Source organism: Eulemur rufifrons, chromosome 29 (assembly GCF_041146395.1).
Source record: "Eulemur rufifrons isolate Redbay chromosome 29, OSU_ERuf_1, whole genome shotgun sequence".
Classification (NCBI taxonomy): Eukaryota; Metazoa; Chordata; class Mammalia; order Primates; family Lemuridae; genus Eulemur; species Eulemur rufifrons.
In genome coordinates, this window is record NC_091011.1 from 80,160,997 (window position 1) to 80,174,503 (window position 13,507).

General features: G+C 43.4%; 1 protein-coding gene across 1 annotated transcript in view; it reads left to right on the top strand.

The window, feature by feature from the left end:
- NRF1 (nuclear respiratory factor 1) overlaps nt 1-11,120 on the top strand; it is a 117,816-nt gene extending 106,696 nt beyond the window's left edge. Inside the window, exon 12 of the mRNA XM_069461821.1 lies at nt 10,630-11,120. Within this exon, the coding sequence (XP_069317922.1) occupies nt 10,630-10,793 (164 nt within the window). The 3' untranslated portion in view covers nt 10,794-11,120. The remainder of the gene's footprint in view (nt 1-10,629) is intronic.
- The last annotated feature ends 2,387 nt before the right edge of the window (nt 11,121-13,507 follow it).

A 13,507-nucleotide genomic window follows, 5' to 3' on the forward strand; every position in this document is an offset into this window, starting at 1 on the left:
ATAATTTCTTTCTATTTTTAGTAGAGATGGGGTCTCGCTCTTGCTCAGGCTGGTCTCGAACTCCTGAGCTCAAACGATCCGCCCACCTCGGCCTCCCAGAGTGCTAGGATTACAGGCGTGAGCCACCGCGCCCGGCCCTGATTTCCTTTTATCTCCTTCCACTTCTGTATCACTACGTACTGTGTCTGTTTTTCTTTGTATAATAATGGCTTTCCTTAGACATCAGCCACTGATATAAATATTTTCCAGGACTGCAATGGAAAGATTTTTAAAGGATTTGCTTCCTGCCTATCACCCCTAGAAACACCTGTAGACACCCTTGGTGGCTCTTTAAAAACTTCAGAAGCTATTTAAGTAATACAATGCATGATTTCATTGCTTTCTTATTTATTCCTGTCTTTTCCTGTCATAGTCCTGGTTCCTCATTTAAGCCGGTATTTTCCTGATATATGTAGGGTTAGCTTTCATGTCCATAAACTACAGAAGGCATTACATTGTACATTTTCCTTTGGGTTTTATTATTCCTCTTCCACCACGAGTAATAGTATGTTTATTATTTGTTCACCTCTTTATTTTTCTCTCACAACCATCAATATTTTTCTTCCAACTAAAGATTTTTCCATGACCAACTTGGAAGGCCTTTGGGCTGAAAGATTCGGTTATAGCAAACAACAATTCCCAAAGGTTTCCCGGCCTGTGAGGGCAAATGAAAGGCCCATTCTTCCTCAGGCTGTCTGTCCTGCTCTATCTTGTCGGTGGGGGAGGGCAGGCTGTGGTGCTGGGTAACTGACCACACCTGCACCCCGTGCTCTGCTTGGCTCAAGCCTATTCTGCTAGTTTCTAGAGGAGTTTGGGAACTTATCAGGGTGATGACATCCTGTCATACTGTCCTGATCATATTTTAACATGCTTAATATTGAGTAGTGGTTTAGCCTGGATTGTTGATTCACCAATGCCCAGGATTGGCAACCGTCTCGTCTACATTGTGGTGCACTTCCAGTGCCAGTCTGACCGCCTGTGTGTTTCAGAAGGGAGCTGTCTCCAGTCCATCTGCCCTGATTTCATGGCCTTTATCTCTAATCTTTACATCTTTGAAGGCCTTTGGTGAATGATGTGCTTCCTGGCAGGAGCAAATCGACACTGACAGGGGATCTGTACTGTCTCTGCTTTTCTTTCTGTTTCCTGAGAGCTTTCGCCTAACATCTGTGACCCCAGCCAGACTTCATCAAACCTCTTATTCAAAGCCATCTTTGAAAAGCAGCTGACATTTATTGTATACCTACTATGTGCCAGGCACTGTACCGGACTTTACCCGTGTGAGCACATCTAGCTCAACAGCCCTGCGGGATTAATAATTACTATTTCTTCATAGATGAAGAAACTAAGGCTCACAAGCCATTAAATGGCGGAACCAGGATTCACATGTAGGTCTTTCTGAAGGGAAGCCTTTAATGGAAATGAAACAGCCTATTTTTCCCTCACATAAAATGCACCTGAACTACCATACAGCATTTGGCTACAGCACCTAAAGAATGTTGTTATGGAGAGAATTTGACTTCATTTTGGATCAGAGTAAAAGGCTTCAAGGCTCTTCAGTCTGCAGAGGAGTATTATCAAGTTTCTGAAAATCATGAAGAATATGATCAATTATTGAGCACCTACTATGTTCAAGTTCCCAGCATTCAGAAACATAGTCCTGCCAGCAGTGTAAGTAAGCAGATTTATAGAAAGAAAAGCAGGTCAACACGTACCTGGTGCCAAATGAATGGTGGAGGCAAGAAAATCCGAGGAGGGTGAGGACTGGTGGGCTGCTCCATCTGAGGTAGCTCCGTGAAAGGTGTGGAAATCATCGGAAGGATAAGGCTTCAATTGGCAGGAAGTAATTCCAGGCAGAGGGATCTACCTGAGCAAGTACATGTGATGTTCAGGGTACACTGAGGGGACAAATATGGTTGTAATGAAGGGATAATGTAGGGTATTTGTGGGAAAGGCTTGTGTAAGCTCCCTCGACTGTTAGCTATTTAGACTTTATGTTTCTGATAGTGGAAAGCTACCACAAGTAATTTTGGGAGGCAGATGGGATAGCTTTTGCCAAATAATATTTAAGATTTAGCTAACTTTTTTTTATATATATATATATATTAATTCATCAAATAATACTGAAAGAAGTTAGCCTTGGGAAAAATAAATAAATTCCATTTATATGTATATTTGCACTCGTGCACACACACACGTGTGTGTGTGTGTGTGTGTGTGTGTAAATTCCATTACGCAGCAGGCAAGTGGTGATACTCAGGAGAGGTCAGGAATAGAGTAGCTTGGCTTATGAATGATAAATCCACAGAGTGTGTAAGGCTGTGCCCCTAACCTTTAAAGTTACTCTAATTGGCACCTATGGTCTACCACAATGCTCCCCTGGTGCCATCATCAGAGGCAGACCGTGGCCCCCTGTTTTGTAGAAGGCGGCCAGGATTATGAGTAGATAGTATAATCTGCCACCTGTATAATATGATTTGAGAGGCTCAAAGACAACCCCCTGTCTAAAAATTCATTCTCTATTGCTTATAATGCTTTAAATCTTAAATTCCACTGTTATTTTGAGTCTTGAAAGGAATTGGAGGAAGAGTCCCCCATTACTGTACCTATCAAATTTTAAAATATAAATATCCTCTGACCAGGAAATTGTACTACTAAGTATTTATCCTGCAGATATAGAGTATACTTGCATATACATATGCAAGTACATATGAGAAGTTACATATGCATTTGGCATAATTGCAAAAGATTGGAAACCTGAGGTATAAGTCATCAGGGCACTGGTTAATCAAATTCAAGTACTTCCATATGATGGGATACTCTTCAGCCACTAAAAAAACATTAAGACAGCTCTCTTTGTAATCATAAGGAAAGATCTCAAAAACAAACAATGTGCAAAAGGGTATGAATAGTGTGCACTGTTTGAGTGGGGAAGATATACACACACATACACACATTTCAAATGCATAGACTATCTTGGGTAGACTATGGGCCACCCTAGATCCCTCTGGAAAACAAACCCAAGTGACTGGGAGGGAGATTTACTCTTCCACTCCATACCCTTTTGTAACTTTTCTACTTGTCCTCTGTGTGTTACTTATTTTTAAAAATTAAGTGCCTGTTAAAATATAGGTTCTCCTAAAAAAGGTTAAACTTTAAAGAAACTGGTTAACACCATGTGAGGAATGGTTGCCTTCCTGAGAGGAGCAAGCTCCCTGAAGAATGAATCCTACGTGGGGGTCTCCTTCAAGCGGACAAAGCAGAAGCCCGTCTGCCGTGCTGTCGCTTACCCACTGGGTCTTCTCAGGAGGGCATTTGGCTTGAAAGGAGGAAGGGTATTGGGTGGGAAGTGAGTTGTGTCCAGAGCTGGCCCACCTGGGAATCTGTATTTTCAGAGCATGTGCCCATATCCATCACTTTGTGTGAAAGTTTTAAAAGTTCCCTCTGGCAAAGGCTGAAGCGGGGTGATCACAAAGGAAGCTCAAATGTGGTCTAGGCAAGAGATGATAGTGTTTGTCCTAGGAGGCAGCAGCAGAAGTGTTGGATTCTGGGTTTATATTTGAAGGGAGAGTTGACAAGATTAGCTAATATATTGGATGTGAGGTCAAAGATGACTTTGAAGTTTTTGGCCTGAGCAACTGGAAGGATGTAATTGCAATTTATGGGGTAGGGGCACTGGGAGGAGCATGTTTCACCATTTGGGCTCAAGAATAATACCCAACTGCTTTAAAAAAAAAAACCGTTTTAGGCATCATTGTCATTTATAGGGAAATGTTGTCCTGGATCCAGGAGTTCCTCTGGGGATTTTGGTTTGACTGTTATTTGACAAGGAAATCCTTGTGCTGGGCCCTGAAGTTTTCAAGTCGTCTTTGACCTCTTTTTCCACTTTGGCCAATTCTGTAAACCTTACCATATGAAGCCTGAGAGGAGAAGCAGCAGGGAGCCCAAAGAGGACAGTCCTGTCTCTCTGAGGCCCATGCTGGCCCAGACATTAGGTGTTAAGGGCATTGTGGTGCATGGAAAGACTCCCAGATCAAAAGCCTGGGCACCTGGCTTTACCATAGATTCAGTCATTTAGGGAACAAAATCACTCAGTCTCTCTCGGCCTGTGTTTACTTTTTTTTTTTAACTTTTTATATTTACTTTTGAGTTTAAAGAAAAAAAAGGGATTGCATTTACTAGACTGAATGAACTCTAAGGTTTCATGTAGCTTCTAAATATTGGAGTACGAAAAACTTCAGGACGTTATAAGTATGTGCCTTTGTGATGAGCCCGTGGTCCTGCCAAAGGAGCTGGCCTGGCATTTGTGAAAGGGAAGAACACCTGCCCTGTGTACTTCTCCAGGCTCTGCAGAAATCAAGTGACATGCAGCCGGGTGTGAGAGGGCTTTGAAAAGTGCTGTACAAAGGCCAAGGGAGTCTGCATTACTAGGATTGTACAGGGTCTCTCCGAGAAATAAAAAGAACTCCAAGCCCTTAAAGTAGAACATCAAGGGCTTCCTGTTGCTTAATCAATTGCAATGACCCAGAATACAAGCTTGGATTAACATGTGCCTCTAGATTAGGGCTAATCAGGCACAGGCTGAGCAGATGCGGGGACAATCCCAGCCTGATTACTGTACCTCAGCATTTAATCATCTCTCTTCCAAGGGCAGCCGGCCCGACTTAGTGCATGCTGCGTTTGGAAGCCTCCAGTCCCCGCCCCCTTTCCCTTGCAATGGACATAACGGCTGCTGGGTCAGAGACACTGAGGCGATTTAATCTAATCCCATGTCAAAATGCCTGTGTGTTTTGCGGGGGAGGGTGTCTTAAAACCTCCACAGTGGGATGGTAATGTGTTTATTTAAAGTGGAGGTAGACTGAAACTGCATGTAGAAAATAGTAGAATTGAGATTTCAAGGCACGTGACATTATGAAATGACTCTTGCATATGGAATTTCTCCCTCTGAAAGGCTTCCAAGATGTGTAGCTGCTGTCACCAGTTATTCACCCTGAGAGAGCTTTATGTGGGAGTCATTTCATCACCCAGTTATAGTGGCCAAATTTGCTCCTTTCCTGACTGATGTGGAGTACAGAAGATGGAATCTTTTACAAATGGTTTCATTTGGATGAATTCTGAATGTAGTATTTTTTCCATTGCTTTTTTATGGGCTCATCACCCTAAGACTCACTCACTTAATCATCCAGTCCCTAGAAGGAACACATGTGAAATCTTAGAAGGCAGGTTTATTCATGAGTGTCGAAAACATTGAGCACCTGCTGACTGTTAGGGACCCAAAGATGGAGACTCAGTCCCTCCCTTGAGGAATTTATGGTCTCGTTGGTGACAAGGCATGTAAACAGTGATGATGAATAAGACCATTGCCTCCATAAACCTGTACACAGTGCTGTGGGACCCAGGAGAAGAGGACCCAAGACAGGAGGGGAGAGACTGGAGCTGACTCTTGGAAGAACAGGAGCCCACTCCAGGCAGAAGTTGCAGTGTGTGCAGGCAGGGAGGTGTATGCTTGGAGTGCCTCAGTCAAGTAGTTCACCTGGCTGGCATGTAAAGTGAGTGGGTATTAGTGGACCACCAGGCTTAACTCAATAACAGGGCCCACATGAAGAGTTTGGATACCTGCAAAGGGGGTTGGACTTTATATCCAGTGGGACGTTGGAAACCACTGAAGAATTTTAAAGGAGAGCATCAGTTTGTATGCTCAAAAGATCATTCTGGTCATAGCAGTGTCAGCCAATATATATTTTTGCATTTGGACCTTTCTCCATTTTATTGTGGGGCAAATCTTCCATGACACTAAAAACCATTTTAACAGCAGTTTTGGGCATGGACCCACATCATTAGAAATCCAAATGCATCATAAGCCAGGGTGAAAGAAATTTAACTTTGACAATTCTTTAAGCTTCTCTTCATCCCCGCCCTAACCTAGATGGCTGCTCATAGTTAGAAAGGGTCTCCCTGTTCACTGTAGTCACTGTATTTGTAAATTGTGTGACTTGTTCCCCAAGTTTGGAGCTTTTGGAACTGAATCAAGCCCAGAATCCAGAGCAATGAAATGAGACTGATCTGTGCTTCTGGTTTGGGTTGCTCTGTGCCAGCATGTGGGCTCTGTGGGGGTCACAGAGGTGTGCTGGCTCTGCCACTGGGCATTTTGGGTTACTTTGTTGACGGTGCCTGTTTTGGCCAGAGGAGAGTATAAAAGCAATGATGATCATGACACACTGGGATGAGGAGGGAACTTACAGGGTCATGTGGTCTGCACATGTACTCAGGCCCATGCCTCGAGTCCAGAGGCTGGGGAGTGGGGCCCAGCTGCACAGTGGTTGAGGCCAGCAGTAGAGTCCCTTGGTCTGTTGCCCTTGAGACTATGTTGGTATAAACTTGTGGCATGCTTCGTACTTCATACCATGGGGGATGTGAAATAAACCAGAGCCAGGCCTGACCTTGAAGGGGAACCCTCAGTGAAGTGGGAAGGCCTGTATACATGCACAGTCAGATTATGGCCCAAGTCAGATTATGCACTACTGCCTCAGGGCCTTCGGAGAACTCAGGAGAGGCTGCTCTTGACTATTGACTGGGGCTGGGATGGGGTAGGCTTCCAAGATGGCGCACAACTGAGCCTGAGTTTCAAAGGGGAAGGAGTGGGGGATTCGAGAATTCCATGTAGTGAACATCTTGAGCAAAGGCCGGGACAGAGGACTGTGACCAATATCCTGGGGAATTGAGAGTAGTCTGGGGTGGGGGGTGCCCAGAGCACAGGGTTCCTATGAGAGAGTTGGGGAAATGAGACTGGAAAGATAGACGAGGGCAAATCACAAGAGGCCTTGAATACTATGCTAAAGCATTTGAACTGGATTATAGGCCTTTTCAGTGTCATGGAATTTGAAGGTTTAAAATTGGGGAGGAACATGTTATGGAAAGATAATTTGGGTGGTAGGGGAGTGAACTGAAAGAAAGATTGATGAGAGAGATTTAAGAGCCATTTGCAAAAGTTTAGATGAAAGAAATTGAACCCTACAGCCTGCTGAAGCCGATGCCTGGCCCTCAGGCCTGCTTCCCTCCCAGCCCGGTGTACAAGTGTGCCGGCCTCCTCTCTTCTCCTCCTGGGCCCCAGCACCTCCAGCGTGAGGGGAGGCTGGCCATGCCTTCATTTCTCTTATTGCACACCAGGACAAGCTGGACTTCTAAAAATGACTAGCATCAAAGCAAAACATCAAGTCTCTTTTTATGTTGCATCATCAAATACTTAACCCCTAATCCCTAAACTGGCAAAACTTACTCCTGGAAAAGTCACATACAATTTAACATTGTGAAATAACATTTTATGTTTGATTTTTTTTTTTTTTTTTGCATTGGAAAATATTCTGACATCCCTTTTTAAAATTAATTTTTATTTTCATCAAAGCAGCATATGGTTAGAAATGTCACAAAAGATTAAAAGTGAGTCTTCCCTGGCGGTGGCACTCTTCCATTGGTGGTTCCTCCTCTGAGCCCACGATTTAAGAGGCTGATTAAGCCAACCTGAGTATGAGTGTAGCAGTGGTACCACATAGTTCCATTGAAGAACCCCGATTTGTAGCAAATTCTGTGGCAATTTTAAAGTTGATCTGTTATAATAACTTCCAGGGCCTTCTCAATACTTGAATATGTGCGCAGGGCAAGGAAATAACATTGCACTGTATAAGCACTGGAGTGGAAAGTGCAATGTCTTAAAACTCTATTAAAATTGGTACCCTCTGCCCCATAAAAAGGACCAAAAAACTTTTTTTCTAAAGTCTGTGCCCCAGAGGCAACATTATATGTCTTTTTTTTCTATTATGTATCCTTATTGCTCTAAATAATAGTCTTGTGTCATTATTTTTTTAGTTGAGACATCATCTAGCACAAGTTTTAGATAACTTGGTATCTATGTTTATATTATTATAACCACATAAAAATTACTCATTGCCAAGATGAGTATAATTATTATGATTATATTTCCTTTTTGTACAACTTTTATTTTCTCTTCAAGTTAATACCTGCTTTTTTGGTGGGGGTGGGGCTTCTACTTTTTAACTGTTAAGCGCCCGTTCTGTCCGACTCTGCTCTGGAAAAGCCTCTCTTTCCCACCTGGTCATGGCATTTTCCCCACAGGCTCTCTGTTCTCTCAGACCTGCTGCGCAGCCCTTGTCCTGGGCTCCTCAGCTCCCCGCAGAGCTCCCTTCACCATTCTCCGTGGGGGACTCTGTCTCCTACATCCCACAGCCACTGCCTTCTTAGTTTTCGCCTGCTTCTGTGGACCACAGCCTTCAAAGCTTCCAGGGGAAGCATGCGTGGGTAGCCAATTGTTTGAGCCCTTACTCGTCTGGAGATGTCTGTATTCTGCCCCACACTTTATGGATGTGGCTGTCATTGCATGGGCTGAGTACAAAATTCGAGGCTAAAAGCAACTTGAAGCCATTGCTCCATCGTCTTCTAGCTTCTAGGTTTGTTGTTGAGGAGTCCAACACCGTTCTTATTCCCAGTTCTTTGTATGTGACTTTTTTTCTTTCTGGATCCTTTGGGGTCTTTGCTTTATCCCTAGTGTTCTGAGAATTTGCAAAGATGTGTCTTAGTGTCTAGATCCTTTTTCATCTGTTATGTTTGGCATCAAATGGGCCTTTTCAATCTGAAACTCGTGTTTTTCGGTTCTAGAAATTTACTTATCTGTCCAATAATTTCTTACCTTCAATTTTTTCTATTCTCTTTTATTAGAGGTTGGACCTCATAAGTCTCATATTTTCTCTCCTCTCCATCTTTTTTTTTTTTAATCTTTTCTACTCTGGAAGATTTTGACTCTATTTTCTGATCTTCTTTTGAATATATTTCATCTATTGGAATTTTTAATTAAAATTTTTTTCTCTTACTCCTTATTACATCCCATTTTTATGATACTAATCTCTTATCTCTGAGGATAATAGCATTTGGGGGCATTTGTTTTTGTTTTCCTCTGCTCCCCACATTGTCTCTGCTACCCTTGTGGAACTCTCCATTCCTTAAGAGTAAGACACTGAAACGCTGATTGTCACAGGCTGTGCCGGGGAAGGGTGAGGTGACCCATAGGCCTCAGTGTCTGTACTAGGACGGCAGGCCAGATGTTCCACAGTCTCTCCTACCTCTTCACCCCAAATACCACATTAGGTCTCTTTTTGAGGCCTCTCCAGTTCAGTTTCTCAATCAGTGGGTGAACCTCTGATATCGTAAGTTGACATCCCTTGTTTATATCCTTTTCCCCCATTCACTGTAATTATAGTGTCAGAAGAAAGGAAGATATATGCATTTGTTCTGCCTTAGCTAACTAGAAATCCTTTCTTTTAAAATGTACAAAGTCATCAGCTTTCCTGTTTTAGGAAGGACTACATTTTTCTGAGATTATATGCTGCTTCCTTTCTTTATGTTAAATTGTCTACTCTGAAATAACAGTGATATTAGGAGGCAGATGGAGTCGAGCACAATGCTGTATGCCTATAGTCTCAGCTTCTCGGGAGGCAGAGGCAGGAGGATCACTTAGTCCAGGAATCAAAGTCCAGCCTGGGCAACAGAGTGAGACCCTATCTCGAAAAAAGAAGAAAATTTGGGAAATGAGGTTAGAGTATTTATTTATTTATTTATTTATTTTTAGTTGTCCCCAAAATGTGTTTTTAAATTTTACTGGTCTGTGAAATCTAAAAATCAGGAAACCAGTGACCTAGGCTTTATTTATTTATTTATTTATTTTTTTAATAAGCTCAACACTGAAGGAAGAGACATAAATGGAGCAGTGGCCAGAAGACGGGATAGGAGAAGTTTTTTCTTTTCAGGCTTGAGCACAGGCAGAAAGATGGTTGAAGAAGGCAGTGTAGCAGAATATCAAGAGGAGGATAATGGTGGCCTCTTCCTAGAGAAAGAAGGCAGTCAGAGGGGTGATGGGCTGGCTCGCACCTGTTGGGGCCCCATTTCCTGGAGATGGAAGCGGGCGGGGTCTTGGCAAACTGCAGAGGCTCTGCCCTGAGGCACGTCTCCATAGTTTCTCCAAACTTCTCTTTCCTGATAGTCTGTTTTAAAAATTAAAATGGAAGAAAGTTGATGTCATACAAGTAGAGAATAGAATAGTGGTTACTAGAGGCTGGGGAGGCCCAGGAGAGGTTGGTCAGTGGGTACAAAATTATAGTTAGGAGAGTGAGTTCTGGGGTTCTATTACACAGTAGGGCGAATATAGCAAGTAATACTTTAGATCTTTGCTTAGCCAAAGGGAAGGTTTTGATTGTTGTCACCACAAAATGGCAAATGTTTAAAGTGATGAATATGGTAATTACCTCAATTTGATCATGTCAAATGTATACACGCACTGAAACATCACACTGTACCCATATATATGTATAATTATAATGTGTCAATTATAGATTTTTAAAACTAGTTAATGAAAAAAATTAAAATGAGATGAGGAAAGAGATTTATTTGTGCCTGGGCAGTGGCTGTGTGATTACCTGGGGCTGGCAGACAGTGACACCCTGGAGGGCGAGAGCTGGTTGCCCCTGTCCAGCCAGCACCTGGGAACGGAGCACTAGCCCCACCAACGGTTTCCCTTTGTCCCCCCAGGCCTGGTCCAGATCCCTGTGAGCATGTACCAGACTGTGGTGACCAGCCTCGCCCAGGGCAACGGGCCAGTGCAGGTGGCCATGGCTCCTGTGACCACCAGGATATCGGACAGCGCAGTCACCATGGACGGCCAGGCTGTGGAGGTGGTGACATTGGAACAGTGACAAGCAGCCACATCATGGCATTGTTTTCTAGTTACTTCAAAATTTTTTACACGTTTGCAGAGGTGCAATCAAATGGAATTAAGTCTCTCGACTTTGGAAGAAAAGTTTTGTTTAACCTTTTTTTTAAAAGGAAGAAAGACAGCGGATTTTGGAATTGCATTTTTTAAAGCACCACTCGATTTTCTGGGATTGGTGGAGTAAGAAACTGCATCGTCAATTTCACTGTCCCAAAAAAGCCAAATTGTGGCAGGACTTCTTTCTGCAGAAACGTGTGTGTATACTTATGTGTGTGTATGTGTGAGTGTGAATATATGTATATGTGTACATATGGACATACACATCTACATATATATAAAGTATATATATACATATATATATATGTATGAAACCCGCATGGAATTATCTGTATGAAATCAAGGTGAGCTGTGGAAACAATAATTCACCCAGTTTAGTGGGTGGTAGGGTACGTGGCCAGACACAGTCACCCCGTTTTTGTTCATACCAGGGTCATGCGTTGAGCTACTGACAAACTCAGGCGGAGGTGACCATGCCCTTCACCAAAGCTGCCTCCCAGTGGCCGCCCAGAACTCTCCCTGCCGGACTCACCTGAGGAAGGAGATTCCAGAATGAGATGGGTCCAGAAAATGTGCTTACGAGGTCCAGAGGCCGCGTGGTCTGCCAGCTGAGACGTTCCTTGGGCTGGTCCAGGTGCTGACCTTGCCACAGGCAGATGAATGTCCTGAAAGCTCCCAGGCAGGGACAAGAGGGTTCTCATCGCCCTCCCATCTCCTCCCTTCCCAGGAATCCTTCTTGATCTCATGACTATTAAAATGTTGCTTTGGTTTTAAGGTCAGTCCTGCATTGGTCGTGTATGTGAACTGAAGGTAACAGAAGTATTAAGGGTTTAAGGAGTGCGAGAGTGTGTTAAGTGTGCTTGTGGGTGTGTGGTGTGTCCTGGGGGAGAGAATGGGAAGGGGGTGGGAGGGGCTGGAAGGGAAAGGAAGGAGGGAGAGAAACATCTTCCTGGACCAGGGCACCCAAATGGGAGCAATTTTCTCTAGCTGTCTGTAGCTGAACAGAGGAGACGCTGGAACTGAAAGGAAGGGACACCTGGCTCATGGAAGGTTGGCCATCACCACGGGATGTGACAGAAAAGGGCTGAGGTTGTTTCCTGCATGCCTGGATCAGGCCCTGCTTCGGAAGGGACTCTGCAAGACCTGTTTCCTGGTGCAGCCTGGAGGCCCAGGCCCCGAACAGCTTCCTGCTCACAGGTGTTGATCGGCCTGGGTCTTCTTTGTAACTATCAAATTCTGTCTTTCTCAGCTGCAAGCCCTGAGTTTCCGGTGGCTAAATTCACCTGACTTTTTCAACAGGCCAAATCTCTGCTCCTTGAGTACAGGGACAACTCTTCCTCCTCCTAGGTCCCCCCATGTGTGTGATAGTGTATTTAATGTGTTTTTTTTTAATGCGACATTAAAAGATTCTTCATGTCTTGCTCAGCCTTTGAGAAAAGTTTCAGATTCTTGTATTTGCTTGTTTTATATAAAACTATCCAATGTTCTTTGTATGTTCTTTTCTGTACGTAATGGGGGGAGGGAAGGGAAATTTACATATAAATAGTCCTAGTTCTACAATTTGTTATTTTTTTAATTATTATTTTTTATTGTCATTGTGAAGCTGTTCAAGGGCTTTAAAGTCCATGTTCCTTTGTGGTGAAATAACCTCCTAATAGTTTGAGACATTGCCAAGAAGAAGAAAAAAGCAAAACTCCAGTAGCAGAGCATGGATTCTGTGTTGTTTTCCATTTTGTCTATTACTGCCTCATTCAATAAATAGTTAAAAATGTGGCAACAGGAAGTGGAACTGTTCATCTCTGTAGGAGCACTTGGCCTCCTAAGGAAAAGGAACTCTTTCTTGGGGTAGCTTGTTCTGTTTTTTAAAAGGTACTTGTCAACCTGGGTGACAGAGTGAGACTGTCTCAAAAAAAAAAAAAACAAAAAAAAACTTTTTTTTTTTTTAAAAAAGGTACTTGTACTCAAGATTGGTGATCTTTGACCTCTGCCCCTTGGCACTGTGGAGCGCCATAAGGAAGACACTGAGGATGAGCCCAGGGCCTCCTGTAAAGCCCAGTCACCAGACCACCTCCATTTCTTATATAATCTGTTTTCTTATATTGAGGTTCTAGGAGAAAAATCTAATTTGAAAAATCCTAAGGATAATTTCAAAGCCTCTACTCTGAAGGTTTTTTTTTTTTTTTTTTGACAAGAGTCTTGCTCTGTCACCCAGGCTGGAGTGCAGTGGCATCATCACAGCTCACTGAAACTTCAAACTCCTGGCCTCCTGCCTCAGCCTCCCAAGTAGCTGGGACTCCACGTACATGCCACAAGGCCCGGCTAATTTTTCTATTTTTAGTACAGACGGGCTCTTGCCCTTGCTCTTGCTCAGGCTGATCTTGAACTCCCGAGCTCAATTGATCCTCCCCTTCGGCCTCCCAGAGTGCTCGGATTACAGGCGTGAGCCACCATGCCTGGCCCTGAAGGGTTTTTTTTTTTAATTTCGTATCCACATTAAAAATCAGGGTGAGTGATAGTACCTCTCCATCTTGGGAGGTTCTCCCAACATGAGTGTTTAATATTGGGGTGAATTATCCTTCTTGAAGCAGAAGCCCCAAGCCATGAATTGTTTCCTTTCATCCTCACTTCTTGGTTTCCCAC